Source organism: Polyodon spathula, chromosome 23, assembly GCF_017654505.1.
Source record: "Polyodon spathula isolate WHYD16114869_AA chromosome 23, ASM1765450v1, whole genome shotgun sequence".
In the NCBI taxonomy this organism is placed as follows: Eukaryota; Metazoa; Chordata; class Actinopteri; order Acipenseriformes; family Polyodontidae; genus Polyodon; species Polyodon spathula.
The window spans coordinates 28,118,816-28,136,631 of NC_054556.1; the positions used below are offsets into that span (position 1 = coordinate 28,118,816).

The 17,816-nt window shown below is 40.9% G+C and overlaps 1 protein-coding gene across 1 annotated transcript; it reads left to right on the forward strand.

Annotated features, from left to right (window-relative positions):
- Positions 1 to 3,344: 3,344 nt before the first annotated feature.
- On the forward strand, positions 3,345 to 11,244 carry LOC121298307 (agouti-signaling protein-like). Its single transcript, XM_041225360.1, has 4 exons — positions 3,345 to 3,445; positions 8,757 to 8,935; positions 10,134 to 10,192; positions 10,973 to 11,244. The coding sequence occupies exons 2-4, from the start codon at positions 8,773 to 8,775 to the stop codon at positions 11,150 to 11,152; spliced, it is 402 nt and encodes a 133-aa protein (XP_041081294.1). The 5' UTR covers positions 3,345 to 3,445; positions 8,757 to 8,772; the 3' UTR covers positions 11,153 to 11,244.
- The last annotated feature ends 6,572 nt before the right edge of the window (positions 11,245 to 17,816 follow it).

Consider the following 17,816-nt stretch of genomic DNA (forward strand, 5'->3'; position numbering starts at 1 on the left):
AAACTCATCACATGTATATTCATGTACCTTAATCAATTTGAGGTAGATTTACTTTTTAACAGTCAAGTTAGTTTGAACATTTTTACTTGATTTAAACAATAAAAAGTCAGCAAACAGGATGTGCAATCAGCTGCTATTGTATTAGCTGTCAGTGCAGCAATTCTGCTTATGTGCTTACAGCACAGCATTTACCAGTGCTGGAACCAGGCAAAGGCAGAGTTGCAGGGAGAGCGAGAAGGGAGGGAGGTCACATCCGCAAACTGACCGCGGAACGGGGGCGGCCACACACAACACAAAGAGAACATGTGTAAGGGAGCAGCCGGGGGCACAAGAGACACGCAAACACAACACACGTGTGCAACTGCACACACACTATTGTAAAAATCCCGCAAGTGCTGATGGGACTCTAGTCCCCTGATTCTACTAAACCAATTACTTTTGAACAACTAAAGTACATTTGAATGTTCAACGAACTTAAAACGAGTGTTATGAATAAAATTAGATTTTTTTAAGTGAATGTAACTTGATTTAATTTATTTAGAATGACTTTGGGGTTTACAGTGTAACAAGCTTCTTGCAAAGTTTGTGCCATCTCTGCTAAGTGGAGTTATCAGTACTCATGATTTCCCACGTTATCTGTATTGATAAATGAACTCAGCTGGCATCACAGAAGAGATTAATGTAGTAATGGGGGGAGGGGGGGTCAGGTCTGCAAACTCTTCAAGAGCTCTTAAAGTCACAACCCAAGTGCTGTCTGCAAGAGGGGGCTTTGCACTAACTGACATGTGTGATGCTATGCCACTAGCGGAACACTGGTAAAGTGACAAAAACTCATCACTTCCCTGTTACCAGACTGACCGTCCCCAATGAGGTCAGCCCTATCCAGGGGCCAGTCCAATGAGCTCAGCCCTATCCAGGGGCCAATCCAATGAGCTCAGCCCTATCCAGGGGCCAGTCCAATGAGGTCAGCCCTATCCAGGGGCCAGTCCAATGAGGTCAGCCCTATCCAGGGGCCAGTCCAATGAGGTCAGCCCTATCCAGGGGCAATCCAATGAGCTCAGTGCTCTTTCTCTAGCAGGCCAGGGTATTCAGCTAACCTTCGCTTTTTTAATATTTTGGCAGTGGATCTGTGGAAATGCTTGTTAATAATGAATCATGCTGAGACTGGAAGTTTCCAAAAGTGAAAGGTTGCATTTCATTGGCTTCCAAGTTCATTTAGACTCCTAACAAAGTATATTGGCAATGTCATCACAACAGTGATGTGGGGTAGGAAAAGGCTCACACGCGGGTTCTGCAGATATGTAAGAGTTCTGTTTCTTATTCAGATTATGCACACAGCACATCACAGTGTATTTCTTATAGATGGGTTCTGCAGATATGTAAGAGTTCTGTTTCTTATTCAGATTATGCACACAGCACATCACAGTGTATTTCTTATAGATGGGTTCTGCAGGTATGTAAGAGTTCTGTTTCTTATTCAGATTATGCACACAGCACATCACAGTGTATTTCTTATAGATGGGTTCTGCAGGTATGTAAGATTTCTGTTTCTTATGCATACAGCACACCACAGAGTATTTCATTTTGGTGCTTTTATTTGCTGGCTGTTCTTTATCAAGGGCTATTCTAGTCAGAGTATTTTTTCAGACCAATCTCTAAACAACAAGTGAACTGCTGTAGAGGGCGTGTTTAGTGATAAGCAATAAGGAATGCATTGGAATCATACTGAAGGGCTACTTCAAAGTGGACTAAAGGAACATACGTATCTATTACAGTCTGATACAGTTTACCTTGATATCAGTGCTAACAGGGCTGCCTTCTTAATGGCTTTGTAACCCTTCGTTTCCCTGAACGAACTTCACAACTAAAGAAAATGAACACTTTTTCTGTTATATGTTCCACGTGGGCACTTAAAGTTAAAGCCTTCTTAAGCATATAGAGCTGGACACTACCCCTTTAATTGCATGGGCTTTTACAGCATGAAACAATTTGCTTTGGCTTTTTCACCCCTCCCATCTTATGGCACATCAGAGCTCAAATTTAGATATTTAGCAAAAGATGTAGGCTTTTAGCAGATCAATGCTTTCATGTGAGGTTTGAAACTTCTTAAGCTTTAAAGGTTTGTTGTTCTCTGTTCTTTCTCTTGCTGATGCGTCACATGTAATACTCATTAAAATAAACAGGCCCTCACTGTTCACTGAACAGCATGAGTGTGCCAGACTCCTTAAGAATCGCTCCACTAACATGTTGCACCAAAAAAATTAAATATGCTGCATATGTTTGCCGAATCAGTTATAGTGTTATTCATGAACAGCTATCCTAATACACAGGACAACCTGGAAGAAGACCCATGAAAACAAGGCTAGGCAAAGCAGATGCTGAACCTGCTTTAAACACTTCAAAAGGGTCTGAAAGGGTGGGATGCAACAAGAAAACTCTTTTACCTAAAAGCAAGCATGGAGCCAAAAATATGCGAAACACACGGCTGTGACCAACAGTGAGACTACACGGCTAGAACCAACAGTTAGAATACACGGCTAGAACCAACAGTGAGAATACACGGCTAGAACCAACAGCAAGAATACACGGCTAGAACCAACAGTGAGAATACACTGCTAGAACCAATAATCAGAATACACTGCTAGAACCAATAATCAGAACACACGGCTAGAACCAACAGTGAGAATACACTGCTTGAACCAATAGTGAGAATACACGGCTAGAACCAACAGTGAGAATACACGGCTAGAACCAAAAGTGAGAATATACGGCTAGAAATAACAATCAGAATACATGGCTATAACTAATAGTCAGAATCTTGCCCTGTCAGTCTTCGCAGTCCCCAATGTACAAACTCATTCTAAGGGGTAAAATGAAGAACACATTTTCCAACCAGTCATTTGTTTTTTTTCCCAGCAGTAACCAGGCATCCTCACAGTAAAATTGACTCAGTAAACACTTCTTACAATAGGCATTAAATGACAGCAGTCAAGCATTGCTAGTGATCACTCCATGACGGTTTTCTCCTCTATTTAATTGTTTCAAGTTATTAATGGCATGTGGTGTTTCTGAGCTGAGTTACAGTGTCAGGCTGCTTCAGTAGATTCAGGGCACACTGGTTTGTAGAAGAGAGGTGTGCAGGTGTCACTTCAGCACTTTAGCTTCACGGTAGAGAGATTAAGGACAGAAAATGTGCTTTGTTGATAGTTGAGTGCCGAGCAATCGCACTCTGACCCCCATGCCCCAACTTATAGTCCTCTTTTTTTTTTAAATGTGTGGATCCGCCCCTGCTTGCGTGTCTCGGTTTTCCCTTTTAAAAATGCATGGCTTCATGATTGCTTGATATTTTGTTCTCGTTTAACAGACCTAAAGGCACTTTGGAGACTTAGAAAAAGGAGACCGCTCATTTTCAAGGCCACATAGATAACGGGGGCCATCAAGAAAGGTATGTTTCCAATATTGTGCAGATGTTGGCTTTTCCTGTGCAATGAAGAGCAGATCAGGAATGCAGCAGGGTTAATACAGGCTTTTAAAAAATGCCAATAGGGCACAAATGCCATGCTTATGTTTCTTTTCAAAACAGGTAGCAGCTCCTCTTTAAAATTTCAAAGCTGTGTGCAGAGGTCAGCACTGGCCACTCACTCACAAGGGAAATGTAAAATCCCTTTCAACTAAACAAACTTTCTTCTTCAGGGATTACAGCAGGGTTAAAGAGAACGTCTCCAACTTCTAGAAATACATTCAATGGAAACACTGCTGGAGTTTTTCAGCATGATCTCCTTGTTGAGTTTGAAAGCAATTTTGCTCTAGAATATTTTCTTTTCTCTTTTTGACATGTTTGATATTCTGGAAGGTCTTTATTAAGAACTTTATTTCATGTTGTACTCAATCAAGACGTGGAACTGTGCCAGTTGAAACAATGTGAAACTGTAAGCTGCAGAAAAAAAGCTTTCTTTAGACTAATGCAAAGTTGCACATTTCTGAATGAACACACAATATATTATTATTTCTGTAAGTTTAAAAAGTGAAATAAAAAGTAGGAATTAGTATTGACATTTTGAAGGAAAGCTGTTTTTACCAAACTACTTCATTTTATTTTAGGAATATAGAAGACAACTGGCATTGAAATATTTTTTTGTTGCAATTATAACCATGCATGTCATGTTTTGTTATCTTTTTTAAATCTGTTTCATATTTTTTTTAATCTTAGTTTCAAAGGAGACCTAATTAGACAAGATTATATGTTTTCCAGTTCAGCTTCAAATCAATTTTCATAGTTGATTAGCAGTTTCTGGGTGCTTGATAACATATTTAATCAGTTCCTAAGGTACAGTGCAGCCTAATCTATTGTGACAATTACTAAATAAAATACTTGTGATGTTTAGAAAATCAATACTGAGCTGAAAATCCTTAACATGTTAATGGTGAATGTGGAGCGATGACAGACGAGTCTGGAAATCCATACAGAGTGGGTTTCATTTAATTTCAAAGGGTGTAAAAGGGCACTAGTAGATCTTATCAGAGGAGTTGTTGTTTTGTATGATATACAGTGGATATCTAGTTCTTAAAGGGTTTTGTTTTTTTCACAGTTTCCTTAACTTGTATTTCTAGATGGATCCTGTAAACCAGTTTATTTTAGAATTGATTAATCTAGAATTTGCTTTTTTTTTTTTTTTAAATGTTAGACTTCCATAATCTTAATTAATGAAATACAAATAGCATAACCAGTAAATTGGATGTAATAAATCTCAAATATATAAGACAAAAATCACGAGATTATTTTTTTAGAACTTTAAACAGCTTTTTTTATATCAAGTTTTTAATCTGAAATTATGATAATTTTTTTAGAATTCATTTTTTCTTATTGGAACTGGAAACAACATTTTACTGAATTAATTCTGAGTGCCTTGTGCTGTAAACTGTATTGTAAACCAACACTACCAGATTCAATTCAGAGTAGCATGGGTTTGTTTTATTAAGAATTCTAGTTGGTGTATTAAAAAATAATAATAATAATAATAAATTGTGAACTATTTAAAAGTATTTTTAAATAGCTGGCTTTAGCAGCAACTTTATTTTTTGCATTAAATTAAACATTAATTAAAAAATAAAAAAAATGATAAAAATAGACAATGCAATGCAACTTAAGTATACGTATCAACATTACATGAATACAAAAGTATACGGCTTTACTCGGAATGAGAGCCATTGAAGAAACCACCGCGTCCTTACGAAGAACAAGCTAGTGATTTGTATTAGCCCTCTTTAATTACTACTAGCATCAGATACCGGATATCTTGTCGTGTTTGTAAAATGTATATATGTTACAGGCATATTGTGAGTCAGGCATTACGTGAAATGCCTGATCCCTAGCACTTGGTATTATTAACTCAAACATTTCTGCTGCATTTAGTTGTATCCAATACGGTGTTAAAGTTGTTCTCATATGTTTCCCATCCCAAATTTTATTTAAAAATTGTGCTATGTATCCATGAATTCTATTTCCAAAAATAAAAAAAATTAAATTAAATCACAAAAATGCTTTGGGAAGAAACCCTTTCGAGAGTTCGAGGTTGTCTCACCAGTTCAAGTGAATTTAAGTCTGAGATGTAACTAGTATTACAACAATATATAACATAATTTATTCAAATATTCCGAGCTAAATATTTGGATTATTATGCCGTTCCTGTGTTGAAGTTTACTGCAGTGCCTCTCAGTACGTTCCTGTGCTGTTTATTGGTTAAAAGAACAATTAACGCTATATATAAATGTTCGTGTCAAAAAAACACATTCATCACTTCATAAAATGTGCATGTACTGTGAGAGATACCCCCTATGAATCTTATGGTATAAGAGGGATTCTTTTTATTGTTAAAATAAACAAAAAAAAAAAAAAAAATCGGATGTGTTTGATTTAAATCTGATTTATCTTATTTAAATCAATTTTGTTTCTTTTTTTTTTCTTTTTTTGGGGGGGTAGTACCATAGTCGTAGCTCTACAGAACCTCAAAAATATAAATTGAAGGATGTTGGAAATGATGGTTTGTGAATAGTTACATACCAATCTAAATTACTCAATCTTAAATTAATACAGAAATAAAACTGATTATTTATCATTGTGGCGTCCTCTAAATTTGAACTACAAGAATTTAGCGGTGGAGTGCGCCACAGGAAAATTACCTCACTCACCCCAGTCACTCTTTGCCTTTACTTTTGTCTCTTTGATTTCCTCTTTCCGTGTCAGTCCAAACACACGCAGTGTTACTCAGGACTACTTTGATTTATATAGTGTGTTCAATTGTTGAAGTTCCTGATTGCACCACTAAATAAACCTGGTTGATTGTACGTTTTCTTTCCAACAAAGATATTATGAAAAGCAGAGACCAAAAAAAGAGTGTTGTACGTTAAGACAACATCTTCAGAACTGTTGAAAAAATATTGAATAATGGGATTTTAGTATTGTAATAAAAATGTATTTTTAATATTCGATTTTTGTAATAGTGATAAGAATAAGTTTCAGTCATATTATGCAATTAATTATTTCTTCATTTAATATTTTCAGATGGCTTCATGCAACAGAATCCTTTGCACAGCCTATTAAAATAAATCCATTTCACTCTTATGATTGCAATATAAAATCTGTGTTTGTCTTTCCATGCCAAGCCTGCTTCTGTGCCCTCTTACACTGCTATTGTCTCTTCTAGGCTGAGAGAAAGGTTATTTCATCCACTCTCTGAGAACCCCCTGGGCATCTTCATCAGATTATCTTGACTCCGTATCAGTAGATCTGCAGACAGATTTGCTTCAGCTGATACACATGTGCTTGATTATACACACATCTCTTTTAAATCCATCAGATAAAAACAGTTTAAAAATCCTTTGATTTATTGCTACGTTGCATATATTTGCCTATTCAATGTATCAGATATCTTTATTATTTTTAAATTTAGTGTGTCCAATTATAATTCTTCCCCCAATTTGGAATGTCCAATCACTTTTCCCCTCTCCGCAGCAATGCCCCACATGGCTCAGGAGACCTGAAGGTTCAATGGGTGTCCTCCGATCCCATGACCTTCCTTTTTCACCCAGGAAGCCGAGTGCGGATGTCAGCGAGCTACCAACCTCTGGATGAGTAAAGCCAGCCCTGCAGGTCTCTGCTCTGAGCTTACTGGGTGCCTGGCCAGTAGGATTCGTTGTAGAGCGGTGAGAAGAAACAGACCTTGCCAGTTTTACCTCCCTAACCTACGGAGCCACTCGGGGACCCCATGTATCAGATATCACTTCTACCAGGGGAGCCACTCGGGGACCCCATGTATCAGATATCACTTCTACCAGGGGAGCCACTCGGGCACCCCATGTATCAGATATCATTTCTACCAGGGGAGCCATTCGGGGACCCCATGTATCAGATATCACTTCTACCAGGGGAGCCACTCGGGGACCCCATGTATCAGATATCACTTCTACCAGGGGAGCCACTCGGGGACCCCATGTATCAGATATCACTTCTACCAGGGGAGCCACTCGGGCACCCCATGTATCAAATATCACTTCTACCAGGGGAGCCACTCGGGGACCCCATGTATCAGATATCACTTCTACCAGGGGAGCCACTCGGGGACCCCATGTATCAGATATCACTTCTACCAGGGGAGCCATTCGGGGACCCCATGTATCAGATATCACTTCTACCAGGGGAGCCACTCGGGGACCCCATGTATCAGATATCACTTCTACCAGGGGAGCCACTCGGGGACCCCATGTATCAGATATCACTTCTACCAGGGGAGCCACTCGGGGACCCCATGTATCAGATATCACTTCTACCAGGGGAGCCACTCGGGGACCCCATGTATCAGATATCACTTCTACCAGGGGAGCCACTCGGGGACCCCATGTATCAGATATCACTTCTACCAGGGGAGCCATTCGGGGACCCCATGTATCAGATATCACTTCTACCAGGGGAGTCACTCCGGGACCCCATGTATCAGATATCACTTCTACCAGGGGAGCCACTCGGGCACCCCATGTATCAGATATCACTTCTACCAGGGGAGCCACACAGGGACCCCATGTATCAGATATCACTTCTACCAGGGGAGCCACTCGGGGACCCCATGTATCAGATATCACTTCTACCAGGGGAGCCACTCGGGCACCCCATGTATCAGATATCACTTCTACCAGGGGAGCCACTCGGGGACCCCATGTATCAGATATCACTTCTACCAGGGGAGCCACTCGGGGACCCCATGTATCAGATATCACTTCTACCAGGGGAGCCACTCGGGGACCCCATGTATCAGATATCACTTCTACCAGGGGAGCCACTCGGGGACCCCATGTATCAGATATCACTTCTACCAGGGGAGCCACTCGGGGACCCCCAGGCAACTCCCACAAGTGTTTATCAAAACACTGTTTCCTTTTCCCATACTGGTAATTAAGTAAGGGGTCTATTTGAATGATGTAAACAGGGACAGATCTTGACACAGCCACTCTTCTGCTCTTTTCCCTTCACTTATGTACTAAATGCAACAATAATAAAGTGCACTGGGACCTGTGAAGAATCAAATATAATTAGAATAGCATGGAAGTATTTAGGTGGAAATGTGAGGGCGACAAAGAGGAAAGCAAACAGCAAAAGAAAGTCGATTGTTGCCTAATAAAATGGCTCTAAAATAAAAAGGCTCTAAAAATAAAAAGGCTCTAAAAATAAAAAGTCTCTTTTCTTCACATCTCCTATTTTTCAGCCAAGTCACCTTTAACATGAGTGCCAGGTTGTTGCTCCATTGTTTGCTGATCTGCTCTGCCTGTTTCCTGGTGGTCATTCCACACATTGTGATGGAGGAGAAGACTCCTGGTAAAGACTTCTGTGAACCCAGCAAACAAGAAGAGAAGCAGTCAGAGACCCCAGCAGTGCTTATTGTAGGTTAGTCTCCAGACATCAGCAGGGGCATTTCAGTCACTTAAATACTTCAGAGCAACGCATATCCCAATGTAAATTGATGAGCACTGCAGCAGAGAATAACTAGACAACCCAAAGGCTGTGGGGCTGCGCTCCCTTTCTGTATTATCATTGCTCTGTGTGTTATTACTGTTGTGAGGGTGACAGAACTACAGTGCATCTGCAAACCACTAAATACTTACTTGGTTATTTGGACAAAAGAAGATTTGAGACATATGCTATAGATTGGTGTGAACACAGAACTCGTAGCCCTGAAACACACTCAGAACATTTGGTCATCATTATTTTGCAGATAGTATTTACGTTATTGGGTTTGTTTGGCACAGTTAAGAACACACTGTTGATGGCCTGGTCCGACTTTCAGCTGGATCAGAGATCTTACACTGCAGTGCCAGGCCTAAGCATATTCTTGTCAAAATGGAAGAAAATTGATTGAATTGTGTTTATGAAATGGAATGATTGTTGGGTATTATTAATGACTGATCATTGGGTGTTATTAATGACTGATCATTGGGTGTTATTAATGACTGATCATTGGGTGTTATTAATGACTGATCATTGGGTATTATTAATGACTGATCATTGGGTGTTATTAATGACTGATCATTGGGTGTTATTAATGACTGATCATTGGGTATTATTAATGACTGATCATTGGGTGTTATTAATGACTGATCATTGGGTATTATTAATGACTGATCATTGGGTATTATTAATGACTGATCATTGGGTATTATTAATTACTGATCATTGGGTGTTATTAATGACTGATCGTTAGGTATTATTAATGACTGATCATTGGGTATTATTAATGACTGATCATTGGGTATTATTAATGACTGATCATTGGGTATTGAATTGTTACAGATAACAAGGACCCATCCACCTCAAGCACAACATTCCAAATACACTGCATTAGAATATTAGAATATTGAGAATATTAGAGTATTAGAATATTGAGAATATTACAATATTAGAATATTGAGAATATTAGAATATTAGAATATTGAGAATATTAGAATATTAGAGTATTATAATATTGAGAATATTATAATATTATAATATTAGAATATTATAATATTAAAGAATTAGAATATTGAGAATATTAGAATAGACACATATGTGTTGGTCCTCTCAATTAACAATATTGTTTTATTTGCAGAACTTCCAAAAGCATCAAGAGCGAGCGCCAGAAAATCTACAGAAAAGAAACCAAAAGAAGTATGTGTACCTTCTTAACTAGTCTGTGTGGCTGTGTGGTCCAGTGGTTAAAGAAAAGGGCTTGCAACCAAGAGGGCCCCAGTTCAAATCATTGAGTGAACTTCAGCAAGCTACTTAACCTCCTTGTGCTCTGTCTGCAGCTGATGCATAATTCACACATCCTAGTCACTGTAAGTCACCTTACATAAAGGAGTCTGCTAAATAAACAAGTAATAGTAATAATAGTCATTATCAAAGTGGGCCGACAGCTGTCCCTGTGAAGGTACAGTGGAGGCTCCTTTACTACAGGACATGTATTTACAGTAGAAATCGTGAGGGTTCTGGTGGCCATCGGAACCCCTGATAGGAGGGTATTGCAATTTGTGTCAGATGAACACTATATGAAATACTGCTGTGTGAGTTGGAATGAAATTGCTTTCAGTGTAGTCCCTTCCTGGATTCTACACTAAGAAAGTGCATTGTAATGTATGTGTTGCAGTGTGCTTAGAAAATAGCATTTGCCTCTTTTTAAATTCAAATCAGCACCATTTCAGTGAAATGAGAAATGAAAACGAGATTGAATGTTTTTTTCATCTGCTAGAGGGTGCCCCTGGTGAAGCAGAAATATGGTACTGGATAAAATAAGTGCACCTGCAGCACAGAGGGTTTGTTCACCAAAACATTTGTAACTTATTTGTGCAACATCAAGATTAAAAAGTGAGCCAGTCAGATCCACATTTGGGTGCCTTCATCAGGATTTACAAGACATTCAGATGTGTTTTCCTCTTTCCCTCTGTACAGAACAAGCTCAATGCCCGAATCAATTACCAGAAGCCAAGGCCGCCTCCCCCAGCAAACTGCGTGCCACTCTGGGGAAGCTGCAAGCCCTCTAGCACAGTTTGCTGTGAACACTGTGCCTTCTGCCAATGCCGGCTGTTTAAAACAGTCTGCTACTGCAGAATGGGAAGCCCAGGATGCTAAGACCCTTGCTGGACCAGTAACAGCGTCGTGTGTCAGCGTGGCATCACTTTGTATTGCACACAACTGCTGCTGCATGCTGCTTGTGTTCTTTATTTGCTCAATTCATCTCCCTCGGAAAGCCTTGATGAAATGTCATGAGAATTCTGCACGCTCCTGTCATGGTGAGCCGATAAGTAGCCAGGTCTGGGAATTGGGGCACATAGACTTACATGTGTCATGTAGCTGTGTTTGTGTTTGTGTTGTAATGAATGGGGTGGGATGTAGCTGTGTTTGTGTTGTAATGAATGGGGTGCAATGTAGCTGTGTTTGTGTTTGCGTTGTAATGAATGGAGTTGGATGTAGCTGTGTTTGTGTTTGTGTTGTAATGAATGGAGTTGGATGTAGCTGTGTTTGTTTTGTGTTGTAATGAATGGGGTGTGATGTAGCTGTGTTTGTTTTTGTGTTGTAATGAATGGAGTGGGATGTAGCTGTGTTTGTTTTGTGTTGTAATGAATGGAGTGGGATGTAGCTGTGTTTGTTTTGTGTTGTAATGAATGGAGTGGGATGTAGCTGTGTTTGTTTTGTGTTGTAATGAATGGGGTGGGATGTAGCTGTGTTTGTTTTGTGTTGTAATGAACAGAGTGGGATGTAGCTGTGTTTGTTTTGTGTTGTAATGAATGGAGTGGGATGTAGCTGTGTTTGTTTTGTGTTGTAATGAATGGAGTTGGATGTAGCTGTGTTTGTTTTGTGTTGTAATGAATGGGGTGTGATGTAGCTGTGTTTGTTTTGTGTTGTAATGAATGGAGTGGGATGTAGCTGTGTTTGTTTTGTGTTGTAATGAACAGAGTGGGCTGTAGCTGTGTTTGTTTTGTGTTGTAATGAATGGGGTGTGATGTAGCTGTGTTTGTTTTTGTGTTGTAATGAACAGAGTGGGATGTAGCTGTGTTTGTTTTGTGTTGTAATGAACAGAGTGGGATGTAGCTGTGTTTGTTTTGTGTTGTAATGAATGGAGTGGGATGTAGCTGTGTTTTTAGACTATCTGAGTAACTAGTTGTGTAATGTCTCGTGCCGTATTCATAAATCATTAGTGTGTAAGCAGATGAACACTGCAGTGCAATGCATAAAGCTAATATAAGTATATTTCTAAAGGTTGTTGCTGTATAAACCTTTAGAAATGACAGCTATGCAGGCATTTCCTATAACAAAAGAAAGCTATCTGTATGTTATTAAGCAAATGAAGCAGTATTAATAAAACATATAAAGAGCATCGTTGCAACCCCCCTTTTCTTCCTAAATGATTGTGTTAGCTGTGCATGCTGTCCCACGCAGATATTAATAAGGGAGGAAAGTGTAGTTACAGTGTGAGTACATGCTGTACAATTACAGTGTGAGTAGACGCTGTACAGTGTAGATACAGTGTCAGTCCATGTGGTTCAGTATAGTTACAGTGTGAGTAGACGCTGTACAGTGTAGTTACAGTGTGGGTACATGCTGTACAGTTACAGTGTGAGTAGACGTTGTACAGTGTAGATACAGTGTCAGTCCATGTGGTTCAGTATAGTTACAGTGTGAGTACACGCTGTACAGTGTAGTTACAGTGTGAGTACACGCTGTACAGTTACAGTGCGAGTAGACACTGTACAGTGTAGATACAGTGTCAGTCCATGTGGTTCAGTATAGTTACAGTGTGAGTACACGCTGTACAGTGTAGTTACAGTGTGAGTACATGCTGTACAGTTACAGTGTGAGTAGACGCTGTACAGTGTAGATACAGTGTCAGTCCATGTGGTTCAGTATAGTTACAGTGTGAGTACACGCTGTACAGTGTAGTTACAGTGTGAGTACATGCTGTACAGTTACAGTGTGAGTAGACGCTGTACAGTGTAGATACAGTATCAGTCCATGTGGTTCAGTATAGTTACAGTGTGAGTACACGCTGTACAGTGTAGTTACAGTGTGAGTACATGCTGTACAGTTACAGTGTGAGTAGATGCTGTACAGTGTAGATACAGTATCAGTCCATGTGGTTCAGTATAGTTACAGTGTGAGTGCATGCTGTTCAGTGTAGTTACAGTGTGTCCATGCGGTTCAGTATATCTGTATAATTGAACCGGAAACTGCCTGTCAGACTGTGAGATCATTGCATCATAACAAACTAACTCCAGCCTGTAAAATGAACAATATAACAGCAATCAGAAGTTGTAAAGCCATAGTATTCTCTAATTTCTGTGGAAAATTTCCAATTAATGTGAAAAATCAGTGTGAGCAATTGAACAAGTCTGAGTTACTGTTGCATGCTCTGAGAGTCACGCAGTATAAACCAGAAATCTTGTTTCGTCAAGCTGCTGTGCAGTGCTTTTAATTCAAGCACAGAACTCCAATAAAAATCACTATAAACTTTTAAGGAGCATGTTAAACAGGGTGTTCAAATCCAGTAAACGTTGGAATGTATCTGTTCTGAAGCACTAGGCGACACACCCTGACAAATAATCAAAAATTCAGACCTGGAAGCAACACTTCCAAAATATTCTCTCCTGAGCAAACATATCCAGGCAAGCCGTGCCTCTGTGATAAATAGCTTCAGCAAGCATGTACACTGACCAAGAGACAACGCTTCAGCAAACATGCACACCGACCAAGGGACAAAAGGAGACAATGCTTCAGCAAACATGCACACCGACCAAGGGACAAAAGGAGACAATGCTTCAGCAAACATGTACACTGACCAAGGGACACTGAGGAGACAACGCTTCAGCAAACATGCACACTGACCACAGGACACGAGGAGACAACGCTTCAGCAAGCATGTACACTGACCAAGAGAAAATGAAGAGACAACGCTTCAGCAAACATGCACACTGACCAAGGGACACAAGGAGACAACGCTTCAGCAAACATGCACACTGACCAAGGGACACTGAGGAGACAACGCTTGAGCAAACATGCACACCGACCACGGGACACGAGGAGACAACTCTTCAGCTAGTGCCATACAAGTTACCCATGTGGTATTATAACAACCCCACTGAACGCTTTTCATCTCTGCTCCCATAATATGTAGACACGTTTGTGTTGCTATGGGCAAGACGGAGCTCATGTTAACCTCGTTCTTCCGTGGAACCTCACTAAGCTCCTTGTTTCACTGGCTGTTCATTCTGTTTGTGAACTCCATCACTACCATGCTTATCCTATGGCTACACTGCTTCACTATGACTTACCATGCTTTACGCTGTAAGATCATTCCACCTAAACATTATGAAGGGATAAGGAAACACATCGCAATGTTCTTTTTGTCTTGTATTTTGTATAGTTTTCGAGAATAAAAATGTCTGCTTAAAATCACTTGGTCCTGCCTGCCTTTGCCCTGGTATTCTGCTGTAAACTTCAATAACGACAGTTCATTATATCAGAACCCTCACAAACATGGGCTTTTGCGGCATTCCACACTAACATTGCTTGCTGTGTCAGATGCTGCTTTTGAAAGACTTTCCTGCTGTCATTATCTGATACCACTCGACAGTATCTTACATCTGCAAGGAATAACAAAGCAGCTGTCAGGTGATGAGCCTGCTAGCGCATTCATGCAAATGCATTCTATACGGCTTTTATCTGGTTTGAATTACACTTCAGAGCACTAAAAAAACAGTGAAACTACATTTCTGGAATTGCCAAAGTATTTCTTTGATGGCATGACTAAAATGGCAGCGATTCACACCTGTATTAAATAAAGTCCTGGGCTCATCATTTGGTGATTTGGTTTTGTTCATCAACTCAATTTAGAAGCACTTCACTGACAGTCGTGCAGTAATGAGACGCTGCATGGAAGACTGCAATCTATCTGGCACACACAGGACTCTGCACAGGGTCTGTGTGTGTTAGAGCCAGGTCTGGCACTCACAGGACTCTGCACTGGGTCTGTGTGTTAGAGAGCCAGGTCTGGCACACACAGGACGCTGCACTGGGTCTGTGTGTGTTAGAGCCAGGTCTGGAACACACAAGACTCTGCACTGGGTCTGTGTGTTAGAGAGCCAGGTCTGGCACACACAAGACTCTACACTGGGTCTGTGTGTGTTAGAGAGCCAGGTCTGGCACACACGGGACTCTGCACTGGGTCTGTGTGTTAGAGAGCCAGGTCTGGCACACACAAGACTCTACACTGGGTCTGTGTGTGTTAGAGAGCCAGGTCTGGCACACACAGGACTCTGCACTGGGTCTGTGTGTGTTAGAGAGCCAGGTCTGGCACACACAGGACTCTGCACTGGGTCTGTGTGTGTTAGAGAGCCAGGTCTGGCACACACAGGACTCTGCACTGGGTCTGTGTGTTAGAGAGCCAGGTCTGGCACACAGGACTCTGCACTGGGTCTGTGTGTTAGAGAGCCAGGTCTGGCACACACAGGACTCTGCACTGGGTCTGTGCGTTAGAGAGCCAGGTCTGGCACACAGGACTCTGCATTGGGTCTCTGTGTTAGTGTGCGGCTCAACTCTTTATGACAGACAGCTCGCTCAAACTCATCAAACATCAACACAGCTTCTTCATGTAAAGAATGTTTGTCTCCTGAGAACTGTATCAACAGAACTGAGGTGCTCGGAATTGAACGAATGTGTCTCTGTGAACTGCGCTTCATGGCTGCTTGTTTAAAGACAGATATGATATTGTTATTTTAAATGTTGTATTATTTGATGTTCTGAATGTCCCAGCCTGGGAGATGGCTTGCTGTTATGAGCACTTGTGGTGTTAACATCAGATAAAGGGCCCCTCTCCCTGTCTCCACTATCTATGAGTCTATGGATTTTCCAAGGAAAGTTTTGGAATTGTATGTGCGTGTGGACTGGCAGGCTAGTTCTGCTTTCTGCCAGTCCCACCTGTTTACAATAAATCTTTTCTGTGATCCTGCTTACAAAAAAAAAAAAAAACTTTGTAGTGAGCCAATTAAAATCTTATGAAATTACATTGTGACTGTTTTTGACAGTCTTCACTTACAGCAAGAGAACTTGGCAGTGCTGCATCCCTCCACGGGGGGCAATTGTCTCAAACCCCAGCTATCACAGTGACCACCACCAGCTGTGCTCCGCTACCTCCACAAATATCTATGTGACGCACTGCTGTAACAGATTCTTTCCTGGCCTGGCTCTTCTGAGGTGCGCAGGGTCGCCGGTTCAAGCCCAAATACAGTCCTGTTATATATTCATTCACAGCACCACGTTTTCAGAGGGAATTTTGTATGATGCTAAAAAGAGAGTGGCATTTCAGCCTCTAAAAGAGCATTTAGTTTTTTCTTGGTTCACGAAGAACACGTTTAATGCAGTAATGCATCGTATTCCTCATCTCAGAGCAGTGTTAAGCATGGCAAGTGTACAAGCCTGCTGTGTTCTCAGTAACGTGATCAGAGTCCAGGAGCAGCTTCACTTCCAACTGCCTGCCACACACACACGCAAAGAGTCTTTTTCCAAGCCACCTAGTGCTCTATGACTTACTACTACAGACTGGCTGATCTCACCTCCATATGTCTGTGACATAAAAGAGCAGCTCCACTCAGACAAACCGTTCAATCTGAAGCTGCTCGCTTCTCTAAGCGCAGACAGCAGCCTTGGACGTGGCTGTAAGAGGTCTGTGTGCAAATGTAAATCACTGATACTGTGCATCTTTGAGGCTGTTTAATTATTAATCTGTTTATTTTCCATTTGAATTGATACCAGTTGGATTAAAAGGTCTCAAGCTCAGAGGAGTCATTTCACACAACCTTAGTATTAAAATGCAAAGATCGTACCATCTCAGCACACAGGTAAAACGCATTGATAAAAACGCAGAGAAATGCAGAGCTGCATCCAGATCAGCGGAACATTGGAAATGCTCAGCATTCTGAAGAGAATTCTAACACGTGTTGCTAGACAAAGAGAAGGAGGCGATACATTTTATTGGACTAACTAAACAATAATTAATCACAAGCGCTGAAGACCTCAAAGGTCTCTTCTTCAGGTGAAAGTAGGGCAGAGAGATCAATGTTTACATTCAAATGTGGCATCAGAGCTTTAAAAAAAAGAACCCATTTCTTGTCTCTACACTCCGAATGCCTTTTATCTTTGGCTTTGTTTATCATGCAGCCACAGAGCCAGCTTTTTTCCTTACATTAGAATTGTAGGGATTCATTATTGTTCAGTTAGTCCAATACAAGGTATCACACCCCCTTGTCCATCCTCTCTGGACTGACACAGCTACCACACCTGCATCAGCACATGGATTGTGATAGTGCAATTGAAGGACTGGGATCTTGCTATATGCGGTCCTCGAGACTGCATTAGTGTCCTTGCCTTCAGATTCAGAATTCTCTTCTCTCTGGTTCAGTGATTTGAGGAAGGGAATCACAAGCTGTCAGCTTATTATCCCGTCGCAGATCGGTCCTGAGAGCTTCGCCATGGGAACTCGTTTAAGCTTCCAATACGGACCAGCTCTGCAAACAGACAGGAAACACACACTCACCCCACGGTCCATGCTATCAGCTAATAATGCCTGCGCTCCGTGTTACTGCCATATTAAAAAACTCTGAATGTCAAGATGAAGGCGCAGAGGGGGAGCAGCTTAAGATCCACACATGGTGAAAAAACAAAAAGAAAAAGAAAATCTAGCAATCCACAAATGGCATTTTCAGAGGCAGCTGCTTTCCATTGAAAATGTCATCGTAAAAGG